At 42.4% G+C, this 21,278-nt stretch overlaps 1 protein-coding gene across 1 annotated transcript in view; it reads left to right on the forward strand.

The window, feature by feature from the left end:
* PITRM1 (pitrilysin metallopeptidase 1) overlaps positions 1-21,278 on the forward strand; it is a 369,052-nt gene that overhangs the window by 88,035 nt on the left and 259,739 nt on the right. Inside the window, exon 8 of the mRNA XM_085631897.1 lies at positions 5,855-5,981. Coding sequence (XP_085488023.1) covers positions 5,855-5,981 — 127 coding nt within the window. The remainder of the gene's footprint in view (positions 1-5,854; positions 5,982-21,278) is intronic.

Below are 21,278 nucleotides of genomic sequence, written 5' to 3' on the forward strand. Positions count from 1 at the left end.
TAAGGATGACACCCACAGGCTAAGATGGAAGATTTTCCATAAAGAACTTGCATGCAAAGCAAGGGAATACATGGAGAAGTATAAGGAATTAAATCCATTCATGAATAACTACCATTCTGAATCTCCCTACAAAGGCATTGAATAAGATGGCAGATGTAAACCGTAAAGCACAGCAGTGTTTGAGACCAGCTCATGCTCTGCATACGTGATCCGAGTTGTCCACATTACATAATTCTTCAACTCTGCCAGAGGTAATCAAAAGACTTAGTCTGAAACCTGATCATACAATGGAATGATGACGATCACTACCACAGTATCCATGTATCCACTCACTTTCATGGATGCAAGTCCCGGCAGCAAGTACAGTAGGACATCCACAGAGTTCTGAAACATGATACATAAGAGAAGCAATTAAACTTCACATGCCACAAAACCAGACATTGACGTTACTTTAAACATTTCAGATGTGCCCTCCAAGAGCTCAAGCTGTTTTTGTGTCCATTCTGCCTAGCTAGCAAAGGAAAGGCAATTTGCTTCTGGCCTCTGCTTAATCCTCATGGACAGTCAGTCTCTTGTCTTTTTTGAGAGGGTCTCACAGTCTTTATTGAGCTTGTACAAAGCAAATTGTGTTGGTGCCTTTTGAAGATGTCACTGACTGATCCCTCTGTATTATGGTAACTTTGAAGATGGGTCTCCATTTCAGGACACTTCAGAATCTTCCTTTGAGATGGCACTTCATGGATGCAGGGTCTGTGATTACTCTACATGCTCCTAAAGACACTAGGCTGTGCACACCCCTATATTGCTTTAATGCTGTCTGTCTTGGCCCCTTTGGGAAAGCTTATAGGACTCGCATCATAAGCCAAAATATTGTTATCCTCCACCCCCACTCGGCACATGCTAGTGTTTGACGTGTTTTCCAGATTTCTCTTCTGTACTGCAGTGTCATAGTTCTGTTTCACCCAAATAAGAATTCTCTGCGCTTTGTGATGCTTGAACAGTCCCTTGTACTCTCCTTCAAAAATATCCTCTTCTCACTCTGCTTAATCCCTTATTTTCATATTTATATTGTTTTTGTTTCCTTCTCCTCCGAGTTCTCTTGTCTTTTGTGATTTCATTGTTTCCAGGTCTGTTGCTGAACAGACTTCTACATTCCCTTACTATCCAGATTCTTTCTTCTTTGGATTTCAGTGTTTTTGTTGAGTTGTGTGTATTCCTTTAACCTCTGTTTTGTTGCCTGTTCAGTCTCCGGTACCAACTGTCTTCTCCTATACTCTTGAGGGAAAAGGAGGCAGTGTGTCCTCAGGCAGGTAAGCATGATGGTGTCCCCCATTTCTTCCGACTGGAGTGTCTCCTCCCACCCAATAGTAGCACACTTTGTTGGACATAAAATTAAGCCTAATTTAGTCCGGCAGATAGGTATGATTTGTATTTCGTTGGTTCTGCTTGCTGTTATGAAAAGTTCACCTGTGACCCGCCTTTATTCTTCCCATAGGTGAACTTGAATGTAGTCATTGTTTAACTTGTGATACCAGGTGCTGATTGGACAATATATTTGGCGGGAAGGCGTGGCTCTTAGTCCCTTAAAGGTTGACCTTTCCCTCCACAAGCACAACAACATGGCAGAACATCGCAGCGTACTAGGTTGTCACAAAATAAAGGGCCTTTCCCAAATCCTCTCTCATCTGAAAAGAAGCATCCCCACCAAGAACAGTTGATCCCACATGACCCGTAAAATCGGTCTCGTGCGTTAAGATGAGGGCTTGATCACTGTCAGAAAACCACCCTGCTAACCTAGAAAATAACCACTCCTTTTATTCAGACTACTAGCAGTCATTAGCTACTGCAGGACATCATGCCACTAGTTTCTCCTCGGCTCTATACTTTTCTCCCTCCGACTCTCATTTGGCCTTCTTTATGCTAAAACAGTACTTTTTCTGGGCGTTTAGAGGTTGGACGTGTGAAGATCTGATTGGATAATAAAGATTGAAATCATCCAAAGAATACCTCAGACAAACCTACCACTGAGTGTAATTGATCCAGACGTTCATCAAGCTCAGTGGGGTCAAAGGCGGGCAAAAGGTAGATGAGCACCAACAGTGCCCCCACACCCATCATCCATGAACTTGGAGATACTTTTGCACGTATATGAGGACTGGACGTGCCAATACCTGGTGGAGAGGGACCTGAGGACCATAAGGCTCAGTGTTGCCTGAGGCGGGGGGAGGAGCCGTCTGTGCTGGTGACTGCCTAAAATTATCTGTTGCTCTCGTGGCGCAGGACATGCCTGGACATGTACCCGAGCCAAAAGCGGGCCCGGCTGCACCTGTCCAACCCTGGAAGAGGCTGGGTTGGGCTGGGCCCACTCTCTTGGCTTTTGATTCTGGGGTTAAGGATTATTTCAACTATAAAGGTAACCTCTCTCTCTTTGTTGAACAGTATTGGCTGTTTTACGGTACATACAATCGTGGGGAGGCAAAAGGTCAACCACTCCTTTGAGGCCAAGGGTGATCCCAATTCCAGATACAGGTCTGTTGCCAACTATTTAACTTCTGTCATGGAGGCAATACGCTCCGAAATTAGCTTTATGTAGGGCAAAACTGATGCAGTAAGGAGGCAATCAACAATTACAACCACAGATCCCCTTTTAGCACTGACATCCTTGGAGAATATAGAAGTAGTGGGAAATGCTGCTAAAGCTGTAAATGGCGCCTTAAATGAAGAAGAACGGGATAGGAGAGACTTAACTAGGCTCAAGAGACCTGTTTGAGGGGTACATTCCACCTGTTCCATCACTATATCTTAGAGGGCCTGTGTCACCTGCATTCAGTAGCGATTAATGGGGTTGCAGGACCAGGCCAAGTGAAGAAAGTCTGCTGCCATTGTTGTAAGGAATTGAATATAGTTACTGCGGAATTCCAATGTGTATTCTTGCTTCGTATTCTGCAACCTCCAGTCTCTCATACTTTGCTACATTGTGGCCTCAGATTACTGCTCTTGTTTTTCACTCTTAGTCACCTTTCTTTCGCCCTCCCTATTCATCTTGTCCGTCTCTCCTTCCGTTCTTATATAGGTTATCGTCCTCTAGATGTCTTTTGCGTTCTTCGGACACACTGCCTTGTTTCGTGCTACAGAACGTGAAACTAGATCACTACTGCATTTCAGCTACACTATGTATTTTGTACTATTATTATTTTTTGCTAAATCTTTAATCAAGAATTGTGTGTTAGAAATATATGCCTGATACCTCAAAACTGTGGAGGTCCATGGGAATCCATCTAGGGAATCCTTTACTCCACTGACAGGATTGTGTGATGAACCAACAGTACAAAAGTTCCTTGTTTTTGTAATAATATGAATAAAGGAAAACATAAACGCTACTGTATTTTGAGCTCTCCAATTGGGGCCAGAGGGTTTTGCCAAAGGGCAAGCTGTACTGCATTAGAACAGATAGTTTTTTTTAATGTAATATTTCTGTTGTACTGGGTTGATATCCAATCAGACGTTATACAGTTTACTGTGCAGCCATCAGGCACTAGGAAAACCCTACATAAAGCCCACATGCATTTGGATATTCAGGACAATGTTTCTTTAATTTGTGTTTGAGGGGGGTTATGGTTTTCAAAAGCAAAAAAACATTGAGCAATTTTGTTAGAAACAAATCTCTACTGTTCCATTTATATTTATGTGGTCATGTGCACACCTATGCAGTGGTTGCCCCAATAAATAGCTCAGAATCTGCCAAGAACAAACATTTAGTGTGTACAGTTATGTAGCGGGACCAAAGGTGCGTTTGTTTGAGCAACCGAACATCCAAGTTTTGAAAGACACTGCTGTGGGTATTGGCAGGGGGGTAAACAAGCACTCGAGTACCGGTGGAGTTAATTTAATAAACAATCCTGTTGCCTAATGTAATCTTGTGTAGCTGCTTTTCAAAACGAGCTGAGGCTAACTGACACCGCCTTGCATTATTCAACTTTTTTTCTTACAGTAGCAGTGTCAACTTGCACACTAAATATATTGCTGCCTATTTAACTCAATTGCTGCAGTTTCTTACTTTTGGAAGGGCATATTTGAAAGATCCATATAGCCTTGTTATTTGTTGAGTACTGTTGACAATTGTAATAGAATTATTAAAAATGATAGTAAATTATGTCTTTTAATATGTTGTCTTGCTCCGCCTTTCAGATAATACAGAGTCTCCCACACGGTGGCTCAAAATGTAAAAACACAACAATACCCAGAAAAGGGTTTTATTTTACAAAATGCAAACATTCTCTTTTTAGAATAAGGCTTGGGGTTTTATTTATGCAGTGCTCTCTAACAGAAAGGCTTTCCCAGATGCCAAATGAACCACATTCAAAGGGATATAGAGATATATATTTATATGCAAGCAATAATAAAACACTTGTTAAATGCAACAGTTAAATGCAAAATACAAAAAGAGTTATATGAATGGGGTGACCCGTAAGACCACTGGACCCAGGTATAAATATGGTACAGAAAGAGAAAGGTCACAGTGGAGTTCGATTCTAGTCCAATTTGAAAGAAACAAATTCAAGCATACATAGAAAATGTTTTAAACATCACCACGAGAAGTCAATGAGTACTTGTGATTTCATTTGCATCACAAACTAATGAATCAATCAAACAAATACAAATTGTATGAATCCATAATCATGAGATCTGGTGCTCAGAATGTTCCAGCCTTTATCTTAAAGCTGTAGAGAAGTATAGTGCAGTAAATAGTAGAAGACTTGGATACTTCAGGAAATATATTTATTAGCCACAGCTGCTGCAGTCCCAGAGTAACTGTGTAAACTGGAATCTTTCCACTGCAGCCTCACACAGTACATTCTACATTCCAATGACATAGTACTATGATGGAATGGATGCCAGATCACCACAATAGCTTACAAAAGCCTTCCAGGGTACGTTAAACAATTTCTCACAAAACAATCCTTGAACGTGATTAACCCAAACCACTTGCAAGCCTGACTGTGCGCGCAGAAAAACTCAAGCGAGGCAGACTCAGAATTCAGGATGACTAGAGGCCATGTCAAAGCCAATAGTAAAAACTTCATAATTCTTCTCGATGTACAACATCATGCACGTTTGTGCACCACTGCCTATAGCATTACATACTTCATCTCTCAATGTACAACACAGTGCACATTTGTGCACCACTACTCACAACACTGCACTTGAGACCAAAAAGTACATTCCACACCTCTTTCTCATGGTTTCAAATGCACATCACACAGGATTATGTTCTTTGCAAGGCTGTTCTAATGTGACCGCTCCCACTGTAAGACAGCAAGATTACAAGAATGAAACCTTTAAGAGAAACGAGGCATATGCAGGACGTCATACATTCAGGCTAGGGTAAAATAACACACTAAAGTCAATTAAAATGATGGTAGTCAAAGGTCATCACATGGTGTCAGACCACAAGAGTGCCTCTAGCACTACATATGCATTGTTTAACACCTTTTTGTAAAGTGATCTCTCTTTGAAAAATGTTTTCCAGGATCCTGGCCAAATACTGGTTGGTTCAGTTTGTGAAAATGATTGAATATATCAAGCATGGACAACCTTCTTAAATATCCTATTAAAACGAATTATGTTTGTGTATGTAAATAGCCAAATTTAAAATGTACACTTTAAAGAATGTGAAGTACATTAATACTGATCCATTATAGACTTAAAAATAAGTGTCAGAATATTTTTGAAAGACCCAAGTGTTGCTGTTGATGATTATTCTTACTGGGACATTATTTGACATGCTGCTAGCTAACAATAGCATATGCTAGTAAAATAACAGCAAACTTATGCTTTTTTTTTCTAATCTTAGGTTCTTTACTTATGGCAATATTCCATTGGAGTCGCATTTGAAACAAATTCACGATGATGCCTTAATCAAGTTTCAAAGAATTGACCCTAGCACAGAGGTTCCACCTCAAGAGCTGTGGAGCACACCAGTAAGTTATTACATTTGTAACTACTGTCAAAGTGCTGCTAGTATAAAGTCCAGCTAAACAAAAATGGCAACATTACCATTACCAATATTTTGATGTTGTGATCTCATTTTTGAGCCTGAAACTGTACACTAATTCTATACAAGTCATATTTTTGTGCATCTGTGTTTTGAGTTGAGTCTCAGTGACTTTGTTATATACAGCTTCCCTTAGGCAGCAAATATTAACCAAACAATTCCAGAAAAAGAGGACTTTTTTATCAACTGCTTTGAACTCACACAAGTGAACATCATATTTCATCATGATTAACTACCAGTTTGGAGAGTGGATAGCTGGTGCAGTGATTGCTGCAGCAACTCTTATCTTTGCAACTGCCTGGATGTATTGACCTGTTTTCCAGCCTGATGTCTGCACAGGTCTGTGACTGACAGGCTAGATACCAAATAGTGGTGCAAGAGAGTCATCCACCACTCCACTGCCTCCCTCATGTCTGTGTCCACGCAGGGAATTAGAATATGGACAGTCATTTGCCATTCAACTTTCTTGTTTGGATACCTGCAGCAGGCAGTCTATCAGCAGTCACTGGAAAACCGGCATTAGAGCCTTGGTTTTCAGTAATTATTCTCCTCTAATGATAGTGCATTGATGAAGTGGATTTCAGTCCCGGTTTCACCACTATGGATCTCTGAGAGCCATAGGCAGCCTATAGCGTTAGTGCTATGTATCCGTGAAATATTGGGCTCTTTGTTGAGTGGGGTGTAAGCCCAGGTCAAGCAACAGCCGCAATCCCTTGCAGGGTGAACCACAAAAAGTCAATAAATTAACCTGTGATTAACCTTGGGCAGCCTAGCACAAAAAGTACTTCGACTTAACTTGTAAGCAATATGTGAAGTATTTATGCAGCACACAAACCGCAAAAAAGTAAAAACGCAAGAAAAATCCCAAACCAATTTAGAAAAATAGAGTATATTTTAAATTGATATCAAAACGACAAAAATCCAATCAGTAGAACCGGAGTTATGCATTTTTTAATGTTTTAAATTAAATCTAGCGCCTAAAAGATGAAACACCAACCAAGGACATCTGGTCGTGCTGGACCAGGTATGATCAAAAGTTAAGACCTACCACGATGGCACGCAGGTTAGATACAAGAGGTGGATTGGACCTGGTCGGTGCTTACCTTTTGGACGTAGAAATTTTTTGAAGAAAACGTTTCTAAGAAGGTAGAACTTCAGGGGTTCAAGGTTGCAGAAGTTTTCAGAGGAGGGACCTTTGTTGTTTGATAGCTGTGAAGTCAATCTGTGGTGAAGATTTTTACCATCTGACATAGCCGTTGAGATGGAACTCCAAAATCTCCAGCTGGACAAAGCAGTAGGCTGTAACACGTTTGGATACCCCTTTGATGTAGGACCACTGAAATGGATTTGCTGCTGCAGAGAAGAATCGATTGGGAGAAATCGCAAAGTCACTCTGACCGGTGATGCACCTTGGGCGGACAGGCAAGCAGGTTGGTCCCAGTCACCCTCTGGTTCTCAGAGCACTTTTAGGCCAAATTTTGTCTAAGTGCTCAGTTTTGGAAAATGTCCATCTATGCGCCTTTAGCACCACAACCAAGGGTCCAGGAGTGAATGGAGACCTCTTGGGGGTTCAGAACTCACTCGGGCTGGGCCAGATGCTGGTTCAAGATGGTGGGTGCCTGTTATGTCCCTGTGGCTCTGAACAGGAGGCCGGCAAACTAGCCCTCCGAGTCATTTCTGGAAATCCTGGTTGCAGGTGAAAATGCAGAGCTCAACAGCAGGGCTGGCCTCCTGAGTGGTCCAGGCAGGCTCCAGGCAGCAAAGCAGTCTCCTTGTACAGCAGCAGTCCTCGGAGTCCTTCCACAGTTTAAGTAGTGAACTGAAGATTGGGTCTGAAGTCCCTATTTTTATACCCTGCTTCTGAAGGTAGGAGAAGGTTCTTGAAAGGTACTTTGAAATGCACAGAATTTCCTGGCTCCAAGCTGGCTGCAGTGAAAATACAGGGTCATTACCTATAGCGAGGAGACGGGACACAGCCTATTCAGATGCAAGTGGGTCTGTGCTCAGCAGCACCTCCTATCCTGCCAGTTGATGGCTCATTGAGGCACAGCTACCCCCACTATTGTGTGACTGTCTGAGAGGAATTCACAAAGTCTGTCAGCTACACTCAGTCATGTACTAGCACTAGTCTCTCCCCTGAGGCGGAAGCCGGGGGCTCTTAGATAGCGGTTAACAAATTGATTTTACTGTTCTTATTATATTGTGTATACCTTGCTGTTTTTAAACATTGTGAATAACTTGATGTTTTTAAACGTTTCAAAATCTTTCTAACCTTCTATTGCTGCCATTCACCGCCTTGCCTTCACTCCTCGCGCGTTGTTGCTCCCTCGCGCCGGGAAGGAAGGGGCCTGCCATCTTGGGTGAGGGAGGGGTAGCGCTGCAGCTGCTCGTCGCCTCACGCCCTCCTCTCACGGATAAATGGGCCACATTACTCGACCGCACAGCGGGCGAGCGCAGCGGGCGCGCCGAAGGCGCGCCAAAGGCAAGCCCGTCTGCGCCCGTCCGCGCCAAGTCCGGGCCCGGGGCCACGACCCCTGTTACATCTCCCTCACGTTTGAAACAATCATACGATCGCTATACTCTCATGAGGCTTCAACCTTCCCCCTCTTCAAGCTGCTTCATACATGTCCCCTCACAGCTAAATAACGACGCCTATCACACCTGCGTACATTGTAACACCATGATCAGGATTTACAACACCAAGGTATTGATCTACCAGGAAAAGGATACTAATGAAGCGACCATTTTCATGGCACTCATTAACGCATGCTCTCTAGTCAAACACAGCCAAGAAATTGCCGACCTCATTCTCGACAATAACCTGGATGTGCTGTACATCACGGAAACCTGGACAGATGATGCCTCAGGCCCCGACCTTGTGGTGGCAGTTCCGTCCGGTTATAAAATCCACCGACAGGACAGGGTTGGCAAAAAGGGTGGGGGCGTAGCGATAATAATTAGAGAGAGGCTAGAAATCCGAACAGCACCCATCCCTGATACCGCTTGTGAAGCTATGTATTTTAACATAAAGCTCACAGCCTTGTATAATTATAAGGGTGTGCTTCTATATCGTCCCCCGGGGAACAAAGCTGACTTCCTCGCCAACCTTAGTGTATTAACAGAAGTCATGGCTACAGATGAATCTATCACTATAATGGGTGATATGAATTTCTATCTGGAACAATTGACTGACAGGGACACCGATGCTCTCATTTCAGACCTTGAAATCATGGGTCTCAGACAACTAGTCACAGCCCCTACTCATAAAGCAGGACATACGCTGGATGGCATTTTTTCCAATGCAAAGGGCATACATATATCACATATCTTGCCCATGCCTTGGACGGATCATTATGCCATCTTCAGCAGTCTAAAATTAAAGGAAGTAGTGAAGAACAAGGCTGTAGCTCTAACAACTCTTCCTTTTAAAGTCTGGAAGAATTTAGACCAGGATAAATTCGCTAAACTACTGGATGAAACTCGCCCTATTTTATCGGATGATCCTACCACCGCCACTAACCAACTTCATGATTGGCTCAGTACGGCATCGAATCATCTTGTACCTACTAGGCGTTATTCCAGGAATAGGAGCACCCCGACAGCCCCTTGGTTCACGGATGAACTACGAGCCCTAAAACAAATATGTAGGAACAAAGAAAGGCAATGGCGCAGAAGTTATGATGCCAAATCCAAGGCAATATACAAAGAATCATTGGCCATCTATAAATCTACGATTGCTGCTACCAAAAAAATATACTTCTCGCAGCAAATCGAAACCTCAAAAAATTCAAGCAGACAACTGTTCACCATAACAAAAACCCTGTCTGGTAATGCACCAGATTTACTTCCACCTCCGTCCCAACCACTTTGTGACGCGTTGTCAGAATTTTTTTACTCTAAGGTTAACAATATCTATCAAGCCTTCTCCTCTATAAATACCGGCAGTAAAGTTCCTCCGGTTGACATCAGCCCCAGTAGTTCCTTGTCCAGCTTTAGGAATCTTTCTACTGATCAGATAACTACTATCATGAAAACCATCAAATCAGGTTCGGCCTTGGACCCTGGCCCTCCCGCAATGTTCTCCTTGGCGATGGACACTACCATCCCTGTCATCACACAGGTCTGTAACACCATACTGACTTCCGGGATTTACCCCGATTGTCTTAAAAACACACTGATTAAACCTTTATTGAAAAAACCCGGTCTTGATACAGAAGAATTCAAGAACTACAGGCCCATTGCTAGTCTTCCTTTCCTAGCTAAGGTGGTAGAAAAGGCAATGAATCAGCAGCTCTCCGAATATCTAGAGACCAATCTGCTCCTGGATGATACACAGTACGGCTTCCGTAAACATCACGGCACGGAAACCGCCCTCCTCAAGGCAGCCGATGATATAAGAACCATCCGCGATCAGGACATGACAGCACTGCTCGTGCTGCTGGATCTCTCAGCAGCCTTTGACACGGTCGATCATAAGATCTTGGTCGACCGTGTCGGAAAGAAGGGTATTGATCAGTTAGCAAAAGAGCTGCTTTCGTCCTTCCTAGCTGACAGAACTCAGGTGGTCACCCTGGGTCCATATCAGTCAACCAAGTTGTCACTCCCTTGCGGGGTTCCCCAAGGCTCTTCCCTCAGTCCGACACTATTTAATATTTATGTGTCGGACCTTGCAAGTATAATCAAATCAGCCGGGATGAGCCTAACCTCCTACGCCGATGACACTCAATTGGTATTGGCCATTAAAGGTAAGGGGACGGAAGTGGCAGAACACTTTCAAAATACCATGAGTTTGATAGGAGAGTGGATGGCAGGCAATTGCCTAAAACTTAATTCCGATAAAACGGAGGTGGTCATCTTTGGATCCCTCTCACCGACCTGGTCCACTCTCTGGTGGCCCCCTGAGTTCGGCACTCTACCTGACCCAACTACCAAGGTCAGGAATTTGGGAATTATCTTCGATGATCACCTCCACTTTATGGCACATGCTAATAAAGTGGCAGCTACTGCCCACTACAAACTGAAGATGATTAAAAAAAATCATGCCATTTCTTCCAGATGATGCTGCCAAAACTCTGGTTACCTCTCTGGTCCTCCCTTCTTTGGACTATTGTAACTCACTTTTTCTCAATAGTCAATCCAGAGTCACAAAAAAACTCCAAACCATACAGAACGCAGCAGCACGCCTTCTGACAAGAACACCCAAGTTCGCGCACACCTCGGATACCATCAGGACACTCCACTGGCTAACTATTAAGAACAGGATCACCTTTAAATCCCTTTGTATCATCTACAAAATCCTACACGATCAAGGTCCACACTTTTGGAAAGACCAACTTAAACTCTACAGACCTACTAGACAACTTAGATCCATGACCCTTGATAGGCTGGTGGTCCCACGCTCTAAAACTGTCTCATGGGGTGATCGCCGCTTTACAGCAGCGGCACCCAAGATTTGGAACACACTGCCTCAGCAAATTAGATCCAGCACATCTTTAACTCAGTTCCGTAAGAGCCTGAAAACATGGTTGTTTAACCAGTAATCCCCCATTGATCCCTCTTGCTGAGGAGAGTTAGCTGCTTAGTCTAGCGCCGAGACGCCCATGGGTAATTGTTAGCGCTCTATAAATGTCAATAAATAAATAAATGTGTCCCAAGACAGGCTGTAAGCACCAATGGATGGAAAATGCCAACTTGTTAAAAATAAAAGGAACAAATGGTGGAGGTAGTGCTGAACAATGCTAACATTCACCCTCCAGTCACAACGATCTTGGTTTAATCCATTGTTCTTTTGGTCACCAGACCACCCCAGTTTGGACCCAGCCATATGCAAATCAGTCTTGACCCTGCCCCTCATGGGAAAAGTCCAGCCCTAACTACCAAGCCAGGTCTTCTCTGGACCAGACACCAGCATCCTGGAACCGTTTTCAGGGCATCACCTCATCAGCCAGACTAGCTTGAATCCAGTGGCTCAGTGAGCACAGGACCCACGTCTGGGCATACCCTTCCCACTTAGGGCAACAAAAGGAAAAGGAACAAATGATGGACGGAATGCTGAACAATGCAAACATTCACCCCTAGTCACAAGGATCTGGGTTTAATCCATCGTTCTTTTGCTCACCACGCCACCCCAGTTTGGACCCAGCCATATGCTAATCAGTCTTGACCCTGCCCCTTATGGGAACAGTTCAGCCAGAACTGCCAAGCCATGTCCTCCCTGCACCAGAAACCAGCATCCTGGGACCGGTTTCCGGTCATCACCCCTTGCTTGGCAGTTCGGGCTGGACTGTTCCCATGGGGAGCAGGGTCTAGGCTGATTTGCATATGCTAAGGTCTAAACCAGAATGGCATGGGGAGCAATAAAACAATGGATTTAGGCTCAGGTCTCTGTACTGGGGTGCATGTATGACATTGTTCAGCATTCAGTCCATCAGTAGTTCTTTTTACTTTTTTAAAAGTGGCATTTTCAAAATTGTAATGAAAAATCAGACTTTACCATAAAAGAGGGTTTATCATTACAATCCCATAGGTACCAAACATGCAATATCGACCTCCTCTCAATTAGGAATTACAGCTTATTAAATGTAATAACGAATCCCCAATGTTATCCTATGGGAGTGGAAGGCCTCACAGTACTGGAAAATGAATCTGGGAGTGTTGTATTACCAGGACATATAAAATGTAAAACTAAATGTCGTACCTTTTAGATACACAGCACCCTGTCCTATGGGCTACCTAGGGCCTACCTTAGGGGTGACTTGTATGTAATAAAAGGGGAGTTTAATGCTTAGCAAGGGGATTTAAATGCCAAGTCAACATGGTAGTGTGTCACTGCATTCATGTTTTAGAGTGCTACTTAAGTGGGTGGCACAATAAGTGCTGCAGGCCCACAGATAACATTTTAAGTTACAGGCCCTGGGTTTGATATATCACTCTACAAAGGACTTGCAAGTAAATTAAATATGCCAAATCTGTGTAAACCAACTATACCATGCTTAGAAGGGAGAGCACAAGCACTTTACCTCTGGTTAGCAGTGGCAAAATGCAGCGAGTCCCAAGGCCAACAAAAATGAACTCTGCAAAAAGTGGAAGGCAAAATGTTTGGGGGTGATCCTGCAGAGAGGGCCGTTTACAACAATATCGATCCATAATAGTGTTATTTTCCACTGAAAGGTAACCATGAAAGCAAAGTTGTAGTTGCTAAAGTTGTCTTAGGACCCCCACTAGGGAAAATACCTCTTTACTTAGTTACCCATATGCAATATCTGGTTTTGTATGCTTTTTTTAATGACTATCAAACATACAAAATGTGATGGAGGAATAGTGTAAACCACTGGCAATTGCTCTGGGTAGTATTTTTTCCTCTGTGCCGCTCTCATGCCTGCCTTATGCTAGTCAATACCAACCACACAACAGTTTAGATCAGCGTGCAAGAAACTTGATTTTATTAGTGTTGAGTGGCATAGACCGATCCAAGCATTTCGGTCAGTCTGGCAGTTATTAGTTTAACTAAAATTTGTCTATCCTGAGGAAATGACCAGATTTTGAGGCCTGTGTAGGGCAAGGATTTCCTTATTAAAATTGTCACACCAGAATTCCTAGAGCAGGAGATGCTCTGCTAACCTAGTAGGATTGTTGGGTGTACTGCATCCACTGACTCCTCCTCAATCCAGTCCTGTTTGAGTTGATTTGTGTCCTTGATGAAGGGGCGTCTTCTGCAGGAAAGCTTTTTCCGCTGCTTTTGATGTTAAACTTTTTTGTTTTGTTGTAGTTTGTCAGGGTATTCAAATTTGAGGATATGATACAGAAAGGTATTTACTTATGGGAGTTTGGCAACACAGTATTTTTGGGGGGTGGGAGGTTGGGACAAATTCTTCTCAAGGCTCAAGAATGTGGATGTTGGCACCTGTGAAATGGAATGCAGCGTTGTGTGGGGTGTGGAGATATTGATATTGGACTGCAGATGGTCTTGTGGGTTCAAACCATGAATAACCTAAGTGCAAATTAACTAGGATGTAAGAAAATAGCAACAGGATGCAGAATAGTTATAAATATGTAAAAAATAAATCGACTAACTTGAGCTTCCACCGTAAAGCTGTTGGCCAAAAAATCTCTTTTTTTGGCTTGAGATCCCCCAGGGCAGAAGTATTGAAAATGCACAGGGATGAAGCTCAGACTCATAAGGGCAGTAGACAATGTAAGTACACACAAGGGGTCCATGGACAAAGCATGGTCCCTTTCAGTCGGAGCATCTATGATTCATTGAATACTTGGAGAGTGGTTCAGACTGGAAAGAAACCAGTTGTTTCAGTGAGGGTTCTTCTTTCTCTGCTTTTTTAGGCTCCCTCCGACATTAAGCCACTTCGATCGGTGATGAGCTTCCAAGTCAGCTGGTTAAAAGAACATTATACCAATGCCTTATTTTGCAAAAGTCATGGTGACGAGAGCCCAAATATATTATTCCCCTGATCCAGTCTAGTCCGCAGAGCCAGGAACAACTTCATCTTTATATTGGTTTTTATGAATAGTGAGCATTTTTTTTAATGGATGTCCCATCGTATTGGAATGGGCCTCCATTAGCAACTGATAGGACAGTGAAGACATGCAATCATGACGTTTGGCTTATCAATGCTGATTGGTCTTTGAGTCTGAAGTCTCTGTGCTCTTTAGAATTCAGTTGCTGTAAGAATTGCAAGTTCAGTACACAACAAACAAATTCTTCCAAGAAGGCTATCCGAACATCCTTCACATTCTGTTCAGGAATACCATAGAAACGGATGTTATATCGCCATGAGCAATCTTCAAGGTCTGTGACTTTGCATTTAAGATTACCTATTTGTGTCCAGTCTGCCAAAGCCTCAAGACACTCCTCTACGTTGTCCAATCACTGGTCTCTGGTTCAAAGGCATGCAAAGTTGATCGCATTGATTTGATTGAGTCATCATAAAGTGAAATGTGCTTGCCTTTGTCCTTATTGTTTCAACTCTTACTTCAGCCATTTTTGGTGTTACCAAGAGTGTTTGTAACCTGACCGTGCATTGGAGAAGAGCAGTTGCCTGGCAGGTTTGGAAGCAGATATGGGTGTTTAATCAAGTATTAATGGCTATTAAATAAACAGGACATCGCATTATGTTGTCTCTGACATAATATGCTTGCTTGGCTCAAACAATAGTGGAGTCTTTTGGAGGTGCGAGGATGAATTCCTGCCTGTGCGTGAGTGATTCTTGAAGGTAGAAGTGCTACGTGTCAAGTGGGGAAGATAGCCAGAAAGACATGGATATCTGGGTGTCTATCACTAGTTTTAGATGTTACGCACATGGTATGTGTGTTAAGCAGTAAGTACCTGAAATTACAGGGTTACTACTGTAGCCTGGAGTCCAATGTAAAGGTGTGTGTTTCGGTTCCCACTTTTGTCACCCTGCTACTTACGATACCAGAACCAGAATCCCCATTAGAATATCTCTAGGTTTATTTGGTCCCACTACATGGTGGGATGCAGGAAGCTGTTGCTGGACCAGTGTCTCAACCTAGTGTGGTAATGTTCAGGCCTCTTCTCTCTGCTTGGGGCTTCTAGTATTTCTTTGCTGTAGTTATGATGTGCTTCCCAAACTTCAGAGCTGCTCAAGACAATTATTCAGCTCTAGGTTTAATTTAACTCCTTTCCTCCTCCCCTCTTCTGGTACCGTCCATTGCATTACGCATCCCCTCGGAGCAGAAGGCATTCATTTTGAGAGTCACCCCGAGTGGGACGGGTATGCTCGGATGTGAGTCCGTGCTCTCCATGCCACTGGAATCAAGCTATCCTGGCTGAAGAGGGGTGAAACCCTGAAACCGGTCCTAGGATGCTTGGTTCCAGTCCAGGGAGGACCTGGCTTGGCAGTTCGGGCTTGACTATTCCCATGAGGCACAGGGTCAAGACTGATTTGCATATGGCTGGGTTCAAACTGGAATGGCATGGTGAGCAAACAAACAATGGATTTAGGCCCAGATCTCTGTACTGGGGTGAATGTATGACATTGGTCTGCATTCTGTCCATCAACTGTTGTTTTTGCATTCATTTTGAGAGTGTCAGTTTGTCATTGATTCGGGTTGGATGGATAGCAGGCCATGGAGGAAGTAACAATATACTTTACCATGCATTCCACCTTAGTGTGCCTCTTAAGTATCCTTTTAAACATGTTCCAGGCCTGCCATTGCAACCTCTGTGAACAGTTTTGAACTACTATTTTAACCTGTCAAAATAAACCTTTTGGAAGGCCCAAACCATCATTTGTAGCACATACAAGTCACAATTGGGGTAGGCCCTAAACAGCCCATAGCGCAGGGGGTGTTGTATTAAAAACGTTGGACAAGTACTTTTATGTGTTATATGTCCTGGTAGTGAAAAACTCTCAAATTCATTTTTCACTATTGCAAGGTCTACCTCTCCCATAGGATAACATTGGGTTACCTTATTACATTTATTAAGTGATCACTTTTGATTGGGAGCTGGTAGTAAAGTCATATTTGGTGTCTGATGCATTGTAATTTAAAACACTTGTTAATGGTAAAGTCTGATTCTAAATCACAATTCTGAAATGCCACTTTTAGAAATTTGCCATTTTCTTGTCCTAACCATTTGGTTCCTGGAGCCTGTTCCTGGTTCACCTGACTCTGTGCAGTTGGCCTTTTTTTAATTCCTCCCAGCCATCAGGGTCTGGGTAATGGCAGGATGGGACATCTCTGGCTTTATAGGGAAAGGGAGCAGCCCCTATCACATTTGCACTTCAGTAACACTGCTCAGCTCACATACAAAGGACTTCACACTTGCCTGTTGTGCCCCCTGGCAGACTACAATTAAGGCAGGGAGGCAAAAAATTCCAGACACCTCTGTAGGGAAAAGCACCAGAAGCTACTCCCACTACAGAGCTGGCACCAGATATAAATATTGGACCCTCCAACCCAACTCTTCAGTACACTCCTGGACCTGTGGTTACTAGATACAAAAGAAGGCAACCCTGCTGCTCTTCTGCTTTAGGCCTGCACTGCTTGCGGAGTAGTAAGACTGGATCTGTACCCTTCATCCCAGGCTGAAGTGACTTCAAGGGTCAATTTCAATTACATTAAATTTTTATTTATTCATGTTTTGGAACTTGAATGAGATCCACATAAAAGATACAGAAATACATCCTTTCAACAAACATCACTACAACATAATAAAACATTCCCAAAAGAGTGATGCAGCGCGGAATGCAAAATCCCTCCATTCGTCACAGATCATAGGTCACACACAATCACTACATTCACTGGTGGGGCCCATAACACCAACATACATCCTTCTAATAACCTGTTTCAAGGAGGTGATTGTTCCACTCGCTGTAATGGAAGAGAGTACTCACATATCCCTATTCATAAAGATCTAAACTTCACCTTTAGTACTCCTCCCATGAATAGGCCATGGATCTACTAGCTTCAGGTTGGAGTGATAACAAAATCTATAACATCATTTACATAAATACATTTTCTCAAATAATGACCCAACATAGTTCTTGTAATGAATATTAAATTGTATCTAAATAATTGAAATTCGAGTCTCTGGTTTAATCAAGCAAATAGAGCATCATAGTTACCTATTCTGGCTAAAAGTCGCCCTCCAAGTCAAAATCTTGGTCATCAGTTCATACTGTCAGAGTCTTAGGAAACAGCTGTCCTGCAGTGTCACCGTCCTCTCCGTCAGCATAACGTCAGGAAATCGAAAATCTTCTGAAGGGTCTCGCTATACCAACCTCTCTAGTCTACCATTTCTATAGTAAAATTTACATTCCAAAGTGTAACAAATGATATTTTGAACGAATTGGTCCGTTGAAAATTGTTCGACTTCTTTCCCATACATATAATGTGTCTTTAGATATAGTTCCAATCCACGCAATAGTATCCTTTCATTGTTTCTTTCAGAGCAGCTGGCCGCAAGCCCGGTGTGTCCTTGGGTGGCACAGTTGAGTTAGGGTCGTCCAAAGCCTACTGCAGCTGATGGCGACGCATGCGCACTTCACCCAGAGATGCTCATAATGGAGTCGTGTTCGTCAAATAGGGATGTCGGCCATTTTGTGGCCACCAAATGGTCAACTTAAGCAAAGAAACACAAAAATGTAATTAATACATGGTAATGACTAATAATCTGTTATCCCCTGACTAATACCAATATGTGTGTATTTATCTAGCAGAAGCAACACTTAATGCAGGTTATATTCACATTAATAAAGCACACATCACGAATACATCACGAAAGCAACTTAAAATCATGCAATTTCTAATTGTCTATTATTAATATGCACACAAGTAGTTTACATATTAATTAAGCCATGCAAATGCAATTCCCACGTGTATTTCTTATATTAGTAATGTTGGTCAATTCACACAGCAAACAATTAGTACAATTACTATTAATGAATTATTCATTTTAATCTAAACATGAAAAATGGAGAGGGTATACAATTTTTTTAAAGAAAACCCCACTCCAGCATGAGCACAGTATGGAAATCACGAATAATACATATGGCTGCATAAAAAAGATGTACTATTCCATCCACTTGATGATAATAATAAAGTGCAAACATACGTATACAAGCCCATAGTACTACAGCATATAAAGAACAAGGATAAATTGTACAACTGCATGCGTAAAATGTACCGAACAATGTGTAAATGCACAAAAAAATGCATACAGTAGACTCCATGATAAAGTGCTAGAGGCCATAGAAGTGCGAATACGCATAACAGTCTAATAGAAGCATATCAAATGCAATTGGAGCATAGGACTGTAAAGATGGAATATTCCGCTCAATTCACAAATTGAAGAGAGCAATAATACAAATTACACACTAAACAACTAGCATAGGTCAGAGCAAATAGAGTACAAATAAAGCGTATGACTAAGATTCATTGGGAATCAATTATGAAGTGCAAAGTGCCAGTAGACATACAACTTTGAAATCAATTTTAAAAACATTTTTATACGTGCTATTTCAGTTGGGGTAGCAAATAAATATTGCAGAGCCTCAGCAGCCAAAGTTATATTGTATTTCACAAAGATCGGTCTCAAAAAGTGGCGGATGTAGATATGGGCATACAAATACCACCTGCTTTAGATCTTGAACATGTTTGAGACAAAGATCACAAAACTTCTCATCCCTAGGATAACCTTCCAATACCATGTAATCACCCGTAGAGTAAGCAAGTTGAGCCTTAAAAGCAAGATAACTCTCTGAACACCATGTGGAAGATTCCATAGGGGTTTAAAAAATTGTTTTTTTTACAGTTACTACCTCCTATTGCGATCTTCTCCAAGGGTCAGCTGACTGACCACCCGTTCTGAGCTACAGAGACATTTCAAGCTCCAGAGGTCTGTCTGCAATTGCCGAGCCAATTCTGCTGCCTAATCCCTTCTGGAGTGAGTTCCTTCCTCATCCCCAAGATTTGCCTCTCAGGTCCTGTACCCTTGGTTTGGCATCAGTTGAGCTCCTCATTGAAGAAAATGAGAAACTCTGAAGTTATGGTCTCTATGTGACCGGGAACATGCCAGTTTGCGCCAAGATCTTGCAGACCACTGTTGCGAAACTCTGGGGAACCAGACTCGTATGAGAGCTGCACTTGCACCAGGACATCGACAGCTCACGGTGACTGCCAAAGTGAATCTCCAGCATCGAAATGTCTGAAGCTGTGGCTAGGTTGGCCACCTCTTTCCAAGTAATTTTGGACACTGTCGCCAATTCTAAACATTTCGCTATAAATCATTGATTTCAGATGTAAGTCTAATTAGTTAGATGGAAGTAAAGCAAGATTACAACCTCCGCAATGAATTAGGCTGCCACACAAAAGCCTAGGACTGGAAGCAGTGTCCAAAATGACCTGAAGTGGAGGTGGTCACCGTAGCAATGGCAAGGTTATTTAGCATAAAAAACAACTCTACTTCCGGGAGAGGTCGGAAAGGAGTTAGACTGAAAGCCTGGTTTATGTTCAGTGAAACGCTGATAAAATGTGGATTAATATTTACTAACTTAATATGTAGATAAACGTTTTTGTTGCCTTGTCAGCATTACTAATTTGTGTGTTTATGTCTAAGCTTTAGATACCATTATTTAATTTAGGGAAATATTTCTTCCTGCAGTTTCTTCGGTTACTTAATGCTTGCGTAGCTCATGGAAAAAAATAAACACTTATTTTCGTCAACCCATTTTTGCTGTCATTTGACAATAAATCACTGGTGCTCACTGTGAGAATTTGGGTAGTGGAGTTGACTGGAGGCTAGTCAGGCCAGTACATTTTACAATATTCTACTTAAATTAGCTGGGATTTTTGGAGCCTTTCATGTGATAAATGCAAGAGGATTTTAAGAACTCGAAAATCTCAATTATTCTCTGGAGGTCAGTTATGCTGCCATAACTGCCAGCCAAGTTATATAATAATTTGTTCATCTCTATGAACCAAGGGTGTGCCTGCTGAACAGTTAACTTCCTAGTACTAATCGATGTGCAAGGTGAAACAAAATCCACTTCTAGAAGATACGTGATGCCAATGCTCATAAAGAAACACCTTAACCTTTCTATACTTGTTTGTTTACCATCCATGTGCCCTGAAAAGTATGTGAGCAGTACATCTGAGTATATTGTCTGGGAAGTTGTCTTGTTCATGTTTGCGGTGCAGGGTTCCTCCACAGGCACCTGACCTTCATGCAAAGTAACAGTAGACCTGCCCGCAGAAGACCTTACAGTTAATCAATCTTGTAGAGTAAAATAAAAAATAAAAATTAGAGTACATTTTCACGTCCATAGATCCTAGTCCATAGTACCCTTCTTGTCACTGAGGTGAGGCACCATTCACAGGGACCCTATCGTGAGGAATTATTCCTGGATAGCCCGATGCATTTGGTGAGACTAACCTTATAAAGATAAAAGTGTTGTTTTTAATTAACCAGTGTAGCCAGATCTGGTCTTAAGTTCCAGGTAAATGATAGCATGTGCCAGAGCTGAATTTCCTCCAGAGACCACATCATTCTAGGCTCTGGAGACTCTACTGTACCATGAGCTAGAGATCTTTTGATAGAAGGCTTGCAAGCTGCCATTGCACCACAGGATTGAACCAAATGTGCTTGGGTGTGGTATTCCAGACTGATTATGATAGGAGGTCGAGGAGTTTTCACCTTTCTCTTAATTGGCTGTGGTACCCAAGTATCAGTTGTCTTTAAATG

This window comes from Triturus cristatus, chromosome 10 (genome assembly GCF_964204655.1).
Source record: "Triturus cristatus chromosome 10, aTriCri1.1, whole genome shotgun sequence".
Taxonomy (NCBI): domain Eukaryota; kingdom Metazoa; phylum Chordata; class Amphibia; order Caudata; family Salamandridae; genus Triturus; species Triturus cristatus.